General features: G+C 35.9%; 1 protein-coding gene across 4 annotated transcripts in view; it reads right to left on the bottom strand.

Moving 5' to 3' along the window:
* The window catches only part of LOC131060968 (autophagy protein 5), a 123529-nt gene that overhangs the window by 56249 nt on the left and 51548 nt on the right, over positions 1-15732 (bottom strand). For all 4 annotated transcript variants that reach the window (XM_057994455.2, XM_057994457.2, XM_057994456.2 and 1 more), the window contains one exon: positions 13376-13465. In XM_057994455.2, coding sequence (XP_057850438.2) covers positions 13376-13465 — 90 coding nt within the window. The remainder of the gene's footprint in view (positions 1-13375; positions 13466-15732) is intronic.

Raw genomic sequence — 15732 nt, 5'->3', positions numbered from 1 at the left:
TGTCATTCCCGGATCCGGGGAAAGATTATCCTTCTCCGCAAATTGTACAGAGGAGGTTAGTTCCATTAAAGGGGGAGATCTCAAGGGACTCGCCCTCTCTGGTGGGATGAGAGAGCTAGATGATGGTGTCAGTCTAAGCTGCACTATCTGAGGGGGCCACTCATTGATTTCACCCTCTTCCAGGTCTCGATCACTAAGAAAAGAGTCGACTATAGGTGGATTAATAGTTGGCAATGGAGGTAGAGGGGAGCGAGAGGTCTGAACAGGGGAGCTATGGGGACATAGGTCCGCGGTGAGATGATTAGTGTTAATATTATTCTTAAAGCCCTCAAAGGTAAAACCTACTCCTTCCACAAATCTAAATGGGGCACCATTAGACTTGAGAAATGATTCAGGGGAAAGTTTCTCAAAGGGGATCTTCCTTGGCATAATATCTTCGAAAGAACCATTATAAAAGGGTAATTCTAGGGTTAAACAGGAATTATCGCATATCATTGTTATGGGCTCTAAAGATTTAATGTTAATATTCATGTTAACGATCAAAAGCTGGTTAAAGAAGCTTAGGGCTGATTTCCTAACTTCTACAAATTTACCTATTTTGTTGCCTATAATTCTTTAAAAATCATTATTTCGCAATTCTACAGGAAATTTTTCAAGTGAAATTGTTGTATTAACCATGCAGGAGTTGAATTGAGATGGAAGAAAGAGGGGTTGCCATTCCCAGCAATCAAACCCTAGACCCTTGAATGTTAATATGTCCTCGTTTAGCAAAGAATTTCTCAAATTCTGATTACCACATTCAATAGCTAAGAAATTATCAGGAAGGATGTCAATTTTTACCTGGTTATTGAGAGAAGCCGACACCGAATTAGCAATTTGATCAAACAGGATCCCCCAACCTTTCCACCGAGCAAAGAGCATTCAGTCGTTGCAGTGCATTTGTTACCTGATCTTAGTATGGGTATCAATTTCAATGACCAACCCATTAGGATTAGCTGGAGGATTTGAAGGTGAATTCGGCTTAGGATGCTTAGCCTCCTTTAAATTGTGATACTTGGTTAGGGTTTGATTGTTGATTTCTAACACAGAACTATCCTCTGTGGCTGATGGACGCTTCGATTGGACACCCTTAAAATGTTTGTCCACCGCTGAATTCTGATGATGTTGCAATGAATGACTCGCATGGGTATCCAAGCCCCTCGAAATCTTTGCTGTGAATTTCCACCGACGAGTGCTTCCCCGGTTAAAGGTTCTGTCTTTATGGGTAGGTTTTAAAAAACCCTCTTCCGAATAATACAGAGGACGGCGGTCATGGCATATTGGCTGACGATTCGGCCCACTAGCTGGGCATTTGGGTTGCTTGCGTCCAGCCTTCTGCCACTTTCGGTCGTCAATGCATGGAGGAGGGGGAGCCCTTCCCATCTCTATCAGTGAGTAATTGGTTTTCACGAAGAAGGTCTGTTGTTCCTGAGTTTTCGTTGTTGCCGAGATAAGGCCATCTTCCCGATGGCTGCTAGCAAGAACAGAAAATCTATTCCCGAAGCCTAGAAAGTTGCCATATGGGGACCTCGATAGCAGATTAGATGTCGCATAGACATTGCGACAGTTTTTCGCTTGCAGAGCCATTTTTTCGTTTCATAAATTCTGCAGAGTTTTGCTAAGCATGAAAAAGATGTTAATATTTGTTAATGTATATATTGTTAACTATTTAATATTTATTAGTTTAGATTTGAGTATTGTTTAAAAATATATAATAATGTATACATTGATTAAATTTAAAAGAAATATTAAATTGTTCATAATATAGTTTTTAAATTGTTCATAATATAGCTTTTTATGAAATTTGCAAAAAAAAATGTTTTAATAAGAAATTTTAGTACTTTTTAAGTTGTCGAGTTTTCGCCAAATTTTGCTTAGTCAAAAAATAATTTGGGCTTGCTGACTACTCTCTGAGAATGCATGTTGTACAAGATATCAAGTTTTGCACTAAATGTAAATATCTAGTTGATTATGTTTTTGCTCTAGACACAAACACCATACTGTCAACAATCAAGACTTTCAGCAAGATTTTCAGATTTGAGGGTGAACTACCAACCATAGATGAACTCAACATCCTAATGGTTAAAGTAGAGATTAGTATTCAGCTGTAAATAACGATCTGAAAGAAAAACACAAAGGAGTGCTGACTACTAGCTAAATCAGACACCAATGAATGTACATTGACAGGAAAGAATTAGACAAGTGAACACGGCCCAATTTCATAAAGTAAATAGTTAAATCACAGTCAAAGTTACAAGTTAAATAGGCAAACTTTGCCGATACAAAGTTTGACTCAAAACATAGATTTAACAATTACTAAATAACAACTGAACAACAATTTCTCTCGCATAAATCTAACTTCAACTCTCATTACCAATTACATGCTCATAACACTTGTTTATAAGCTCTCAAGAAGTAGCTTTTAAGAATAAAATAATAATAAAATATTCCGATGAAAGCACCACTTCAAAGCAATCACATTCATCTATAAAAAAGAGGAAATAAAAGTACTGTAAAGCAATCTAATCCTTAAACAATGAACAAAGGCCTAAAAAATAGGCTCATATTTATCCTTTTAACCCTAGGTGGAGATCACTAAACTTACTAACAAGCATGCTTTTATATCCTGTTCAATATTTTTTATTTCCTAGGCACACATTTGAGGTTAGTTTGCCACTCTCTAATCACGGGTAGTTTGTCACTCAAAAGTGCACCCCGCCTTATCTTTATTTCCCCTCAAATGTTTGGCACACTTTATGAGCCATTTGCCACCTTTTCTAACTTGGTGGAATTTTATGGCCAATTTGCCCTCTTTTAAAACTTTGGGAGGATATCTTCATAAGGTAACTAGCGATTGTGTTTGTATTGTTCACGCGTGTCACACTAAACCTGTTCTTTAGCAGAGCCTTCAAGAAATGCTCACAGTCTAATAGTCAAGGCATAATGCATCTCCTTCATTGTCTTCTTCTCTCTAATGTGAATTATCAAATCGTCATTCACCAAATTCAAGGATGATTCACTTTGCCTTGGTCAATTTTTTGTTTTGTTTGGCCAACTAAACAGGATCTGTAGGAGGTGCAACCTTCATCTCCACAAAACACCAAGGATCAAACTTCTTCAATAGCATTTACAATTTACACATCCAAGGTGTAAAGTTGGAAGTGCGGTCTAGATGTTCACACTCTAATATTGAGACTAGTCATACCTATACTTTTGGAACACACTAAAACTAAACAGATTTGCCGGGAATGACTTACATCAGCAACCTATCACTAGGGCAGATTAACACTTTAATAAATAAAGCATTTAGGGTATCCCACCCTACAACTTCTCCCTGGTCTAGATCACTTCAACCACTAAAGCAAGAACATCAAATTTGTTGAAATCCTCCAACAACACATTCATTATTTGGAATATTTCAGATAACATGCTCCAAGAACAAGTTAAATATATAGAAAATGGTACGCAAGTTCTACACTCATATTACACCCGAACTGCAAAGTAGCTCAAAACAAAAACTTCAATTAAAACAACAAATTTGAGTATGCTAATCTACAAACACATTCTACTGAAAATATGAACAAAAACTCATGGATCTCAACTTTCAAAACTATTACGATTAAGGTGCTATCAACTTGCAATCTGATGTATATTTTATATCTCTCCAACACTCTTGTGTACTTGGATACCTACAATGTGATAGGAAAATCATCCGTAATTAAGATTCTCTAAGAATCTTGGCATCAATTGTCATATGCACTCATGACGAAGCTGGAGCACAACGATGGCAGTTACAACTGACTTGGACTGATTAGATGCACTTTCCCAATTCTAGGAGCTAGGATTGAGGAGTGGAGGACCTTTGCATATTAAATGGGGCCCACATGAGTTAACCACTCAAAAATGGAGTACTACACTTGAGGATGTGAGCTGTCTCGAGTTATAGAATCAAAGATGCCTTTGCAGTTATGTTTACTATTCAGGAAGCTAACTGATTGCAGCGATCTGATGTCCATGTGAAATAATTTATCATTTTACTATTCTCGGAAGATACTCTATGAGGTGGGTGTGGGGTTTTTGCATGATACCCTGGATTTGGTATCCATTTTATGGATTTGTCCTCTACCCATCCCTATATTTTGAGGGTATGAGATAGTGCTTTTATATCATTATTTTATAGGTACATAGGTGTTGTCAACGTGCTATCAGAGTGAAGAGAACGTTACCATGTCGGATGTATCTCGTTTGTCCTCTTTCCTGTGTGGAGTTATTTTCCGAAAAGGTTTCTTCACATGAACCCTGTTTCATACGGTTTGTTTTGCTGAATTTTTCTTATTGTTAATTTTATGCAATTACATAAGCATTGTTTGCTAATCATGAGTTAAACAATCAAATTTCAGATTTGCCCACTCGTAAGAGATTTTATCACAGTAATTTCACCTTGTTTCTCAACAAAAATGCATCTACCTTCTATCAAAACTGAAACAAGAACTACAGTGCGCACTAGCTCAACACTCAAATATTTTTCTCTATCTATTAGAGGCATGCCCTATGTGTCTTTTTAAAGGGCAAGCGAACTCTAGGATTACAATGAAAAATTTCCCCTAACCTAAAAGAACCAAGGAAGAAAAAAAAGCACCTTGTTCTAAAATAAGAACAGCAGTTAACTAATGTAACCCAATCTAAAAACAAGAAAGAAAAAATAATGCTTTAACAAAAAACAGAAGAGATCTATGCCCAGGTAAAAATAGGAAAAGCTAAGAAGTTAAGTGCACCCTACAGATGGAGAACAGTTGCCAAGCTAGGTTACCCGGTTTGGTCCCCTACCCCCCTGGTCCGGGGTCCTGGTCCGGTCCGCTTGTGGTCTGGACAAGATCTGTGTTCCACAGGCGTGGTTCAAGCCAGGACAGACCCGAGTGGCCAGCAGCCAAAAAACATGTTTTTTTTTTGCAAAATTTAATTTTTTTTTTAAATCCGCCTCTTAAAAAATGAAAATAAAACCCTAAAAGTGACTTTTAAAACAAAAACTTGGCTCATTCCTCCTCATTTGTGTTGCAAACAAAAATTTTTTGCTAGCAGGTTGTAGAAAGGGTGAACAAAGTTTGGCTTCCAAAATCAAATAGGAGTTGAAGACTGATTTTTGAAGCTTCAACAAGTGTTGCAGCATCATTTCCACACATTAGCAAGCTCCCATTGGCGCTCCCATTGGCACTCCCATTGGCTACAAGAGGTAGGTTTTTGAACTTTTTTTTCAACTATTTTTGTTTCACAAATTGTCGAACATGAAACATTAATTGTTTTTCATTATTTTGTTTTTGTTTTTGAATATGTTCATATTATTTCTTGCCATAGGAACTAGAATGGCATCTACCTCTTCCTCCATTGGCACAAATGAACAATCAAAACAAAGAAATGATCCAAATTCTCCCCTATGGAAGTATGTCGATGTTATAAGACCGCTTCCAAGACATGGGGGATTCCGTTGGAGATGCCAAGGATGTGGTATAGAACGTAATAGTTCATATTATCGGGTGGTAGACCATTTGTATGGAATACCAGGAAGAGGCATCAAAAAATGCTCTGGAAAAGAGGGTAAACATATACCAGATGAGATGGTGATGAAATATATTAGGGAGCATGAGGCAGGAGAAGAGAGACAAAACCGCAAATTGAATCAAACCGCACCAAAAAAAACAAAGGGAATGCAAGCCCCATCTAGTCCCAATGTTGTCTTTTCCATAGTTGAACTTCAAAGTGAAGCACCCTTGACACACAAAAGAACAAACGAGCCTTTAAAAACCGCATTTCAAAATGAGAGTCGAGACATTGCTGACCAAGATGTAGCAAGGTGCATATATGCAAATGGGTTCGCTTTCAATGTTGTTCACTCCCCATATTGGAAGCAAATGTTGAGAAGTGTTAATGAAGCTCCAAGGGGGTATAAGGGCCCAAGTTATGAGAAGGTACGTGGAACCTTATTGGAAAAAGAGGTGAAGGGGGCTGAAGATGCATTGAAACCCATAAGGGATTCATGGGCTGAGACAGATGTATCAATTGTTTCAGATAAATGGAAAGATTCTAAAAAATCGTCCCTTGATCAATGTCATAGCAGTGTCCCCTAAAGGGACAATGTTTTTGAAAGCCTTGGATTGTAAGGGACTAATAAAAGATGGCCAATTTATTGCAGATATTCTCATCTCCGCCATCGAGTCAGTGGGACCCCGCAATGTTGTCCAAGTCATAACGGACAACGCAAAAAATTGTAGAGCTGCTGGTTTGTTGGTTGAGGAACGCTATAATTACATCTTTTGGACACCTTGTACAGTCCATTCACTCAATCTTAAGCTACAAAAGATTGGGAATAAAATTAAATGGATCAAAGATGTGTATGCAGAGGCTGAAGACATCCAGATGTTCATCACAAACCACATGTCTCAAGGGATTTTTAGATCCTTTTTTAATTTGGAGCTATTGAAGGTAAGTGAAATAGTAATTTAATTTTACATTTTCTGATTTTTTTAATTTTCAATGTTCATAATATTATTGTGTAAGCTATATTGTGTATTCTTCTTTAAAGTTTGGCTTTATTTTTTAATCATTTTGGCATTAATTTGTGTTATAAGTTGTTGAGACCTGTTTTGCATCAAACACAATCATCTTGAGACGACTTGTAAAAGTTAGAGTGGCACTATGCAATATGGTGATCAGCACCAATTGGACTCTATCGAAGCAGAGTAGCAGTGAGAGGGCAGCCAAAATTAGGGACCGGATATTGAATGAGTCATGGTGGGATCTTGTGACATATCTCCTTAGTTTCACTGAGCCCATTATGAGCATGATTCGCAATACCGACATGGATAGGCCTTGCATTGGTGAGATTTATGATGGCATTGACTCAATGCTTGAAAAAATGAAGCGCACTATAAATGCAAGAGAGAATGATCTCGAGGAGGAATTCTTCAAAGAAGTGGAAGCAATTGTTGTAGAAAGGTGGAATAAGATGAACACGCCTTTGCATCTTCTTGCCTATGCCTTGACACCAAAGTACTATAGCAATCAATTTCTTGATAAACTAGGAAGGTTTCCAAAAATGGAGAGATCTAGAAGTATTTGATGGGTACAAGGTAGCATTCCTTATACTCTATCCTGATGATGATTTGCAAGATATTGTTACAAATGAGTTCATTGAATTTGCAAATGGAAATGGTCTAAGTGTTGATGCTCTTTGTCATAGATCCAAGAAGGATGCTCATAGTTGGTGGTACTTCCATGGCACATGCTTCCAAAACGTACAACCCCTCGCTGTCAAAGTTTTATCACAAGTTTAATTAATTAAAATTTATCACAAGTTTATTTATAGTTTACTTTATCTTCATAGGTTGCTAGTAATTTTTAATTTTAATTTTTATAAATGTATAACTTTAATTGTTTACTTTGTCTTCATAGGTTGTTGGTTCATCTGCTTCAAAAAGAAATTGAAGCACATACTCTTTCATCCACACAGTAAAGCGCAATAGGTTGCTATCAAAAAGAGCGAAGAATTTAGTATATGTGCATTCCAACCTACGTCATTTTTCACACAAACAACGTTACTACAACCAAGGGGAAACGAAGATGTGGGATATAGAGCCAGAGCATACTGCTTTGGATGCTTCTGCTTCTCAGCTTGTTGCATTAACACTTGATGACTCGGATAGCGAGCAACTTATAGTGCAAGTGGCACTGGCATTGGTTCATCTAATGTCAATGTCAATGATGAGGAGGATGAGGAGGAGAATGAGGATGATGAATTAGACAATCCATTTGATGATTAAACTTAAAATTATTGAAAGTTGAAACAATGATACTTGAATATTTTGTCATTTTGATATTAAATTTGATGTATATGATGCTATTATGGTATGATCATGATGCTATGATTACAACTTTATGTTGGTTTTGTTGTTTATATGATACTATGTGACATGCTAATCTTAATTCATGCTTATAGGCTGTATAAATATTAATATATATATATATATATATATAATTTACATGTTTTTGTACTATGATTAAACTTTAAATTTTTGAAAGTTGAAACAATGATACTTGAATATTTTGTCATTTTGATATTAAATTTGATGTATATGATGCTATTATGGTATGATCACGATGCTATGATTACAACTTTATGTTGGTTTTGTTGTTTATATGATGCTATGTGACATGCTAATCTTAATTCATGCTTATAGGCTACATAAATATTTATATATATATATATAAAAAATTTACATGTTTTGGTACTAACGAACCCAAACCCCTTTCCAAAATTTTGTCGTACTAGCATACCAGTTCTTCGAACCCGAACCGGCAACTTAGAATTGGCAAGTAACAACAACAGAAACTGGCACAATTTAAAAGCTCTTTCTGACAGTTCGAGAATAAACTCTTGAATGGAGATATTTATTTAATTTTATTCATTAGTAAGCTTCCTTGTGGGCAATGCTTGATGAAATTATGTTAGGCTATTTGGATACGGCCAAGGGGGCCATTAAAGGCTTAGAATACCCTTCGCTTGTTGTAATGTCCCCAATTTTGATAAAGTGACATTAATCAAATTAATTAATTAAGCTGTCCAAAAAAAAATATTATTTCAAAAGGAAAACTTAATATTAATTAATTTAGTTAAAAAAAATTATATTGAATAAAATAATATTTAATTGTCACTTTATTTAACAATGTTCATCTCAGCCTCGAGCATTAAATGTAGGCCTATCTTCTAGAAGGCTGATGGGAGTCTTTATAAGGAAGGGTTTGTGTATGAATTGAATATGTTCAGATTGTTATTAAAATTGATATGTAATTCATTTCCTTTCCTGGGAAGAGTGAAGTTTCTGAGGACACAAACCCTTGGAGCTTGAAGGTTTGGATGAAAACCCAACCCTTCTCCATGGACTGATTGGAGGTCAGCAATCACTACAAAGCAAATTTGTGAAGTCTTCCTTCGAAGACAAATTTCAGTAATAAAGATATTTGCTATAGTATTATCTTAGACAGATCTGGAAGTATACCTGTGTGCACATGATAATCTACAAGGATCGATTTGATGAATATTCAGTTCTGAGCATGATGGCATGTGGGCTATGTTAATGTTTGAACCTCGTATGCTGGGTGTGGATACATCCCTGCTATTGGTGAGGACTTCTGGATAATGGTGTAGCACTTTCTCCTTACCTGGTCGTGGGACTGGCAAAGTATGTTGGAGAGATCCATTTCTAGGTAAAACAATCTGGAACACTTTCTGTGCTGGCTGTACACAACTGCTATTTATTTCTGAGTGCTACATTGTATGCATCTCTTGAGTAAATTCGCCAATAAGGCATACTACTGCTGTCAACAAAGGTCAGAAATTATATACTTCAATACTTCTAAATGCTTTTTTGATGAGAAATGTGATTATTATGATCGCTATGTTATCTACTTTCTGTTATGCAATGGATTATATTAAACTTATACAAACTCCATATTAAATCCAAAAATTCAAATTTTACACAAACCTGCAAATCAGAAGTTTTGGAACAGAAGAAATAGGGAAGTACAGGTGATATTGGGTAAGGGATTTTACACTTATTGATCAAATGCTTACTGATTATAAGTATTGACTGTAGTGAAAGTCTCTTGAAAGTAAAGAGTGATAGTCATATCGGGTATGGTTGCTTCCTTTATTTTATCTCTAACAGATGTAAAGCAGTGAGTTTTAGAGGACCTTGAAGGATCCTTGACATCTGAATCTTTTAGTCTATTTATATTATTGCCCTTATTCTCCCTTGCTGAAAACTGCGAACAATGAGAGGCTCAGTGGTTTAAATAAGAAGCACCTCGGTTTACCTTACCTTTAGGATGGACCTTATGTGGAGTTCACAGAGATAGACAAAGGTTGGGAGGAATGAATCTCATCCCTTGTCACCCTTGAAAGTTGCTTTCATCATTTCCATTCTCATATTCCTTGTTGGTAAGAACATAGTTTTAAAACTCACCCAAAGCTCACGGAAATCATGAAAACTTGTGAATAAGTTGTCAGGCCCAGAAACTTGCCCATTAACTCACCTAAGCCAAGTTTTGACTAGTTTTGCTGAATTTTGCTCAGTTAATGAATTTGAGTATTTTTTTAAATTTGCCAAGTTTTGCATAGTTTTTGCCAGGTCACCAAATTAGATTCAAAATTGGGTCTGCCAGGTTGCAAGATCCAAAACTTCAAGTAAGAAAACCAGAGTAGCCGGAAACTCCTTTGTCCCTCCCTGGGCATGCGTATCTCCGTATCCGTTCCCGTATTCGAAACAAATACGTATCTGATACAGCCCGGATACACATTGAATGATGTAACCACATGTGCCCAAAAAACCTTGATTTCCAACCATGCTAGATACTATGTGATTTGTTTTTTTTTTAAATTGACGGAAATCTTTCTAGATTTAATTATAAAGAACTTAATTCATGCACTTTTAAAAAAAAAAATTGTTATAAACAAAACCTACACCCAATGAGAAAGACAAATGAAATGTTTTTCTATTTGAGTGACCCATTTTTGGGGTTATCTTCCAAGGCAACTCTACTATTTTTGCATATTGTAAAATTTTAAATCATTATTTATGTAGCAATTATGTGTCTATATTGCTTTCGAAGTAATGAAAATCTCCTCAAATAACTTAGAAAACTGAGTTAAATATATGTGTATGTGTTTTTTTATGAATGACGTATCCAGCCGTATCCGTTTTGGGGGTCTTAAAAAATGGCCGTATCCGTATCCGTGTCCATGCAGCTTTGAAGAAAACATTCATTATAAGCCATTAGACAAGGATAAGACAGATTTTTATGATGTGTCACATTGCATTGAAGATGTCTAATTGCATGAACTAGATGAGTTGAAATTTGAAACATTAAATGTGTTTATTTCCTTTTCAATAATCAATCAATGTTACTCTGATGAACGAACAATTTAACCTTCCGAACAGCAATAACACTTTAGCGGCTTGGGATGTAACACTGTCTACAGGCAATAGCACCTGTCAATAAAGCAGAAAGTAAATGGAGGGAAGATAGAGGAATTTGACATTGTAGAACTCCTTAGACCTCAGTAGCATACATTTATTTAAAGTACACACTTGTGTGACAGCAGTTGAGAGACCAATTGTATGACAAATATGCTAACAAAAACCATGTAAGGGAAGAATCATGATGGTTGTTGAGACATGCCTTGAAGGGGCAGAATTGAAAGATGTCATGATCTGAAAGAAGTTTGAACCATATGTGTAGAAAGCTTAAGATGAATGGTAGGTTTGTCCTTGCTAAATGCTAATAAATATAGCAAACCTCACATAGTTGCCCCCTTGAAAGAATGATGGGACAATTAGTGGGTAAAGGTAAAACAAGGGAAAGTATGCCTATCAAAAGCATGCTCTTGCACCTTGAGCCTTATGCTACCACTTGGGGGTGGACAGCTGGTGAGCAAGGACCGTTTGGCCCACGAAGACAGCAGATGGAAACACCACTTCTGAGACAATTCCTTCTTCCTGTAATTTGATTTGTATTAGAGACACTAATTATTATTCAATTCTTGGATTTTTTTTATATAATTTCCTATTAGGTTGCATTTCTACAACATTAAAGTGATTCATGCTGGTTCATTAGAGGAATGCTAAAGCTAGGAAGAGAAGGAAAGGGTGCTGGTTCAAGACGAACTTTGAAGCATTTGGATCACTTCTTGAGATTGAAGGCTACCTTACTAATCCAAAACAAAAACCTACATTACAATTATAAATATAATCATATTATCTTCCCTAGTATGAAGTAACTTCCATTGCATTAAGCCCCTGATCAAAGACACGTTGTCTGTATTATCCATTAGTCTTGTTAGACTTCTCTTAACTATAGATGACACATGATAAAAGGTTATTGAAACCTTATATTATGTCATTCTTTGCTAGTACGACTTCCAGCATTTGAAAATTGAGTAGATGACTCTATAGGTTGTAGTGATGTATGATGAAGGACTTAGTGAATTATATGAGGAGCTGATTTAATGAAGCCCTAATGCCATTTTAGGATCATCTTCTTACCTATTTACTTTCTTGTATGTGTAGATAGTATGATTCATAGAGCTTACAGGATCTACCTGACTTGTGTTACTACTTTTCCCCTTGTGAGCTTATTGATTTTATGACAGCAGACCATTTCCTTTTGGTAGTTGTTTCCTTTGTTTTGAGGAGGCCTACACAAGGACTTGTGACTTTTGTAACTTTGGGATGGAGCAGGGCTCTTCCTTATCCATCATTTGTAAGTTATGCTTCTTGCTTAAAATAAAAAGGGCAATTGTCAATAAATCAAGTGTCATGTTCTCTGCATTTAGGAATGAGCCTATGGCCACTTAGATGTTAGGGTTTCAAGCAGATCCGAAGCAAATATGAACTAACAATTATATGCAGATTTAAATAAAAAAGATAAAGAAATAAAACAGGACACAGATAACACAGAGATTTAACGTGGTTCACCCAGAATGGGTTACGTCCACCATACACAGCCGTCCAAACTTTCTTATTGTCCAGCAAAAATAGTACATCAACCTTACAATGCCTTAAGCATCCCAGCCGCTTATAACATGCATTTTTAGGGCAACAAACAAAGTCGGCCTTTTTAGGGTTTTATTACAATGTCGGTTTTCATCAACAAAAAACGGCAAAAAATAATTGTTGAGTGTACAGTACTTTGCTGATCAGTCGCCACATATCAACATTAGATTTTTGATAAATACCTTAGATGGCAATCAGGAAATGATATTCACTGAATAATGATAACCCTGTAGCAGATTTAAGTTAAATAGCTAGAGCATCTTTTAGATAGAATGGAAAATGAAAAAGCTTGTGTAAACAAAGCAATTTGAGAACCAAATTAAGTGGAGGCATATAATACATAGGGAACCTTTTCAGAGGGATAATCATAATATAGCCACCAAACATACTTAAGGCATATATTGATCATTGTGGGTATATATCAACTAGTTAGTAACAATGGTAGATGCTAGCTGCTATTTGTTATGGATTTGTTTAGTTGCTACGTTAAGTTTATAGAAAATTTACAGTCAGCTATTGGATGAGCCTTAGTTTTAATAGTTTAGCTTGATGGAGTTGAGTGGCCCTACAGAAAGTCATGATGCATTACATTTAAGTTAGCCTTTTGATTTTTCAGTTGAGCTTCTATTTATGAATGTTGGATTAAAATTCTGAACTATAAAATAAATTTTACTTGCAAGAAAATAACAAAAATACTGATCTCAAGTCCAGGAAAAGACAATGGCATGAACCTCTTTTAGAGAATTAATGAAGTTCCACTTGAGATTGTCTTCCCCCTCACAAGGGCTTAATATATCAGATGGATACCCTCTAAAATGAACCTGCAAAACATACACAAAAACAAAATCCTTGCATCAGAAACCATGTGCATGCAAAATATAGAAGCTGACATCAGGCAACTAATATTAATGACAATTCCAGAGAAATGAAATTGCATGTTTGCTATTTCACAAAAAAAATTATCCATGTCAGTGACACGGTGAGACCACAACAAACATTGGTAATATGGCTCTCTACATTTCTTGCAAAACTTAGAAGACAGTTAACACTTCACTAGAGAAATAAAGTTAAAAAATTAAAATACAATTGATCACTTTCTGTATTGAAGTACTTACAATGTAGAACCGTTTTTTCAATATTAACATGCAGTAAAAAAGAAATTAAATATAACATCCATAAATAACCAAAATTAGGTCACTAGGACTTTGCAAGCAAGCATATTCATTTATAATAGAGAAGTACTAAGATAAAGATACCTTATATTGACAGAATGTTAAAGTGTTCAATCAAAAAGATGCTCCATAGAACCAAAAACTGGGGAAACCTGCATAAAATCACAGCCTGGCCTTGGGGAGCAGCCAGTTTTCAGAAAACCGGGCCAAACTTTCAGAAAACCCAGTCCTCTTCTGTATGAATTCTATTTCATTTATTCTCCACTCATTTTTTAACCTTCTCACTACAGAAAAAAACTTCTGCAGTCTTTCAGAGCAAAGGTGAATAGGTGAACAAATGATCAACAAATTAGGAAGGACCTTTGACAATGCTGATTTTCAACTTTACCAGATTCCTTTTAGGCTTTTTTACTCATTTCCATAATGGATCACAGCCAACAAGGAGCTGTTATTTGATGAAGAGGATTTGACCATCTAGGATGAGGCATTTGATTATCACAACTGCAGTCATAGGGAGAACGAGGATATAGGGGCATCAGCTTGACATTTCATGGGTTTAGGAGAATTAGGAGACTTGAGATGGATACTTGATTGAGAATTTGAAAGTAATTGGTGACACTGAACAAATTCTCTATTTGTCTTTATAAGAATTTGAAAATAATTTGGCATGAAATAACAATTTAAGTTTTTATTCCATATTTTTATGAATATTTTAATGTTCTTTGATTTGAAGGATTTTTGACATGTTTTCCCCATTTTAAACCCTAGTAAGTGAATTCTATTTACACTTCAAGTTTGCTATGTCAATGCCACAAAAATAGAAAACTAGTGTGCCCTATATTATGGGAAAGTAACCAAGTACAAAGCACTAAAGAAACAAAACACGACAATAGAGTAAATCAAAAATTGGTAATTCTGGAATCATAAAAACTAAGTACAAATAAACTAATAGTCCTGTAACAGGCAGACCCCTCATAGAACATGTTGATGTCAAAGACAAAAGAGGGAAATCATGACACAAAACCAGTAATACAACCATGTAAATATCAAGCCCAAAGAACCAACAACATAATTACCCATCCCATCACCAGAAAAGGCCCCATACGAGATCCAATGGCCATAAAGAAATGTCCATGGCTGATAGAATTGGATTAAACAACACATAAGGAAGTCAAGTGATCCCTCTAAAAATCTCCTCACATCCATAAAAAGACAAGCGATTGAAGAATAGAAAATGTTATAAGCAAATGTTGTAGAGAGTTTGAACAACCAACTTGCCACCATACACAGGAAAGAACAACCGGATGCAAGTATGGATGCAAATGGAACCAAGTCCACTCAATCCTTAATGTTTCACTTGTAATATTCAATAAACATTCAGCTGGGGTTCTGTATTTGGCAGAACACTTACATGTTGGTTTGTTACTTCTGCATTGTAACATATGGCATATAGACATATTTTGATAATCAGGGTTGTACTTGTTTAACAATTTTTGCCACTATGACATGTAAACACTGCTAATACTTGTATGTAACATCAAACTGACATAATCTGCCTTATGATGGCATATTTTGGCATGTATTTGAGACAGTTTTTGTTTTATCATAAGCCATGTGATGTCTTCAATTTAAGTTGATTTGACTTGGATCATTCATTACATTTAAAATGTGTCAGCACACATTTCATTGATTTTATTGCAGGGATTCAGGTACCTTAATATTTCTGGCGCATACACAAGGTTCAGACATTCATGTCTTGAGCATCTGAGGTCCAGCAGATATTTACATCATTAAGATGTAAATAAGTCAACATACCTATTGTGACGTTTTCACACATCACCCCATCCCAAATGGGGACCCCCAACTTTTTAGGCCCTCCCGGTCTTTTGGCTTGCGTTTTTGGGGTCTTTTCGCAA

The sequence above is a fragment of the Cryptomeria japonica genome, chromosome 9, assembly GCF_030272615.1.
Source record: "Cryptomeria japonica chromosome 9, Sugi_1.0, whole genome shotgun sequence".
NCBI classification, from domain to species: domain Eukaryota; kingdom Viridiplantae; phylum Streptophyta; class Pinopsida; order Cupressales; family Cupressaceae; genus Cryptomeria; species Cryptomeria japonica.
Note: the sequence above shows the minus strand (reverse complement) of the source record. Positions and strands in the feature narration are given on the sequence as shown.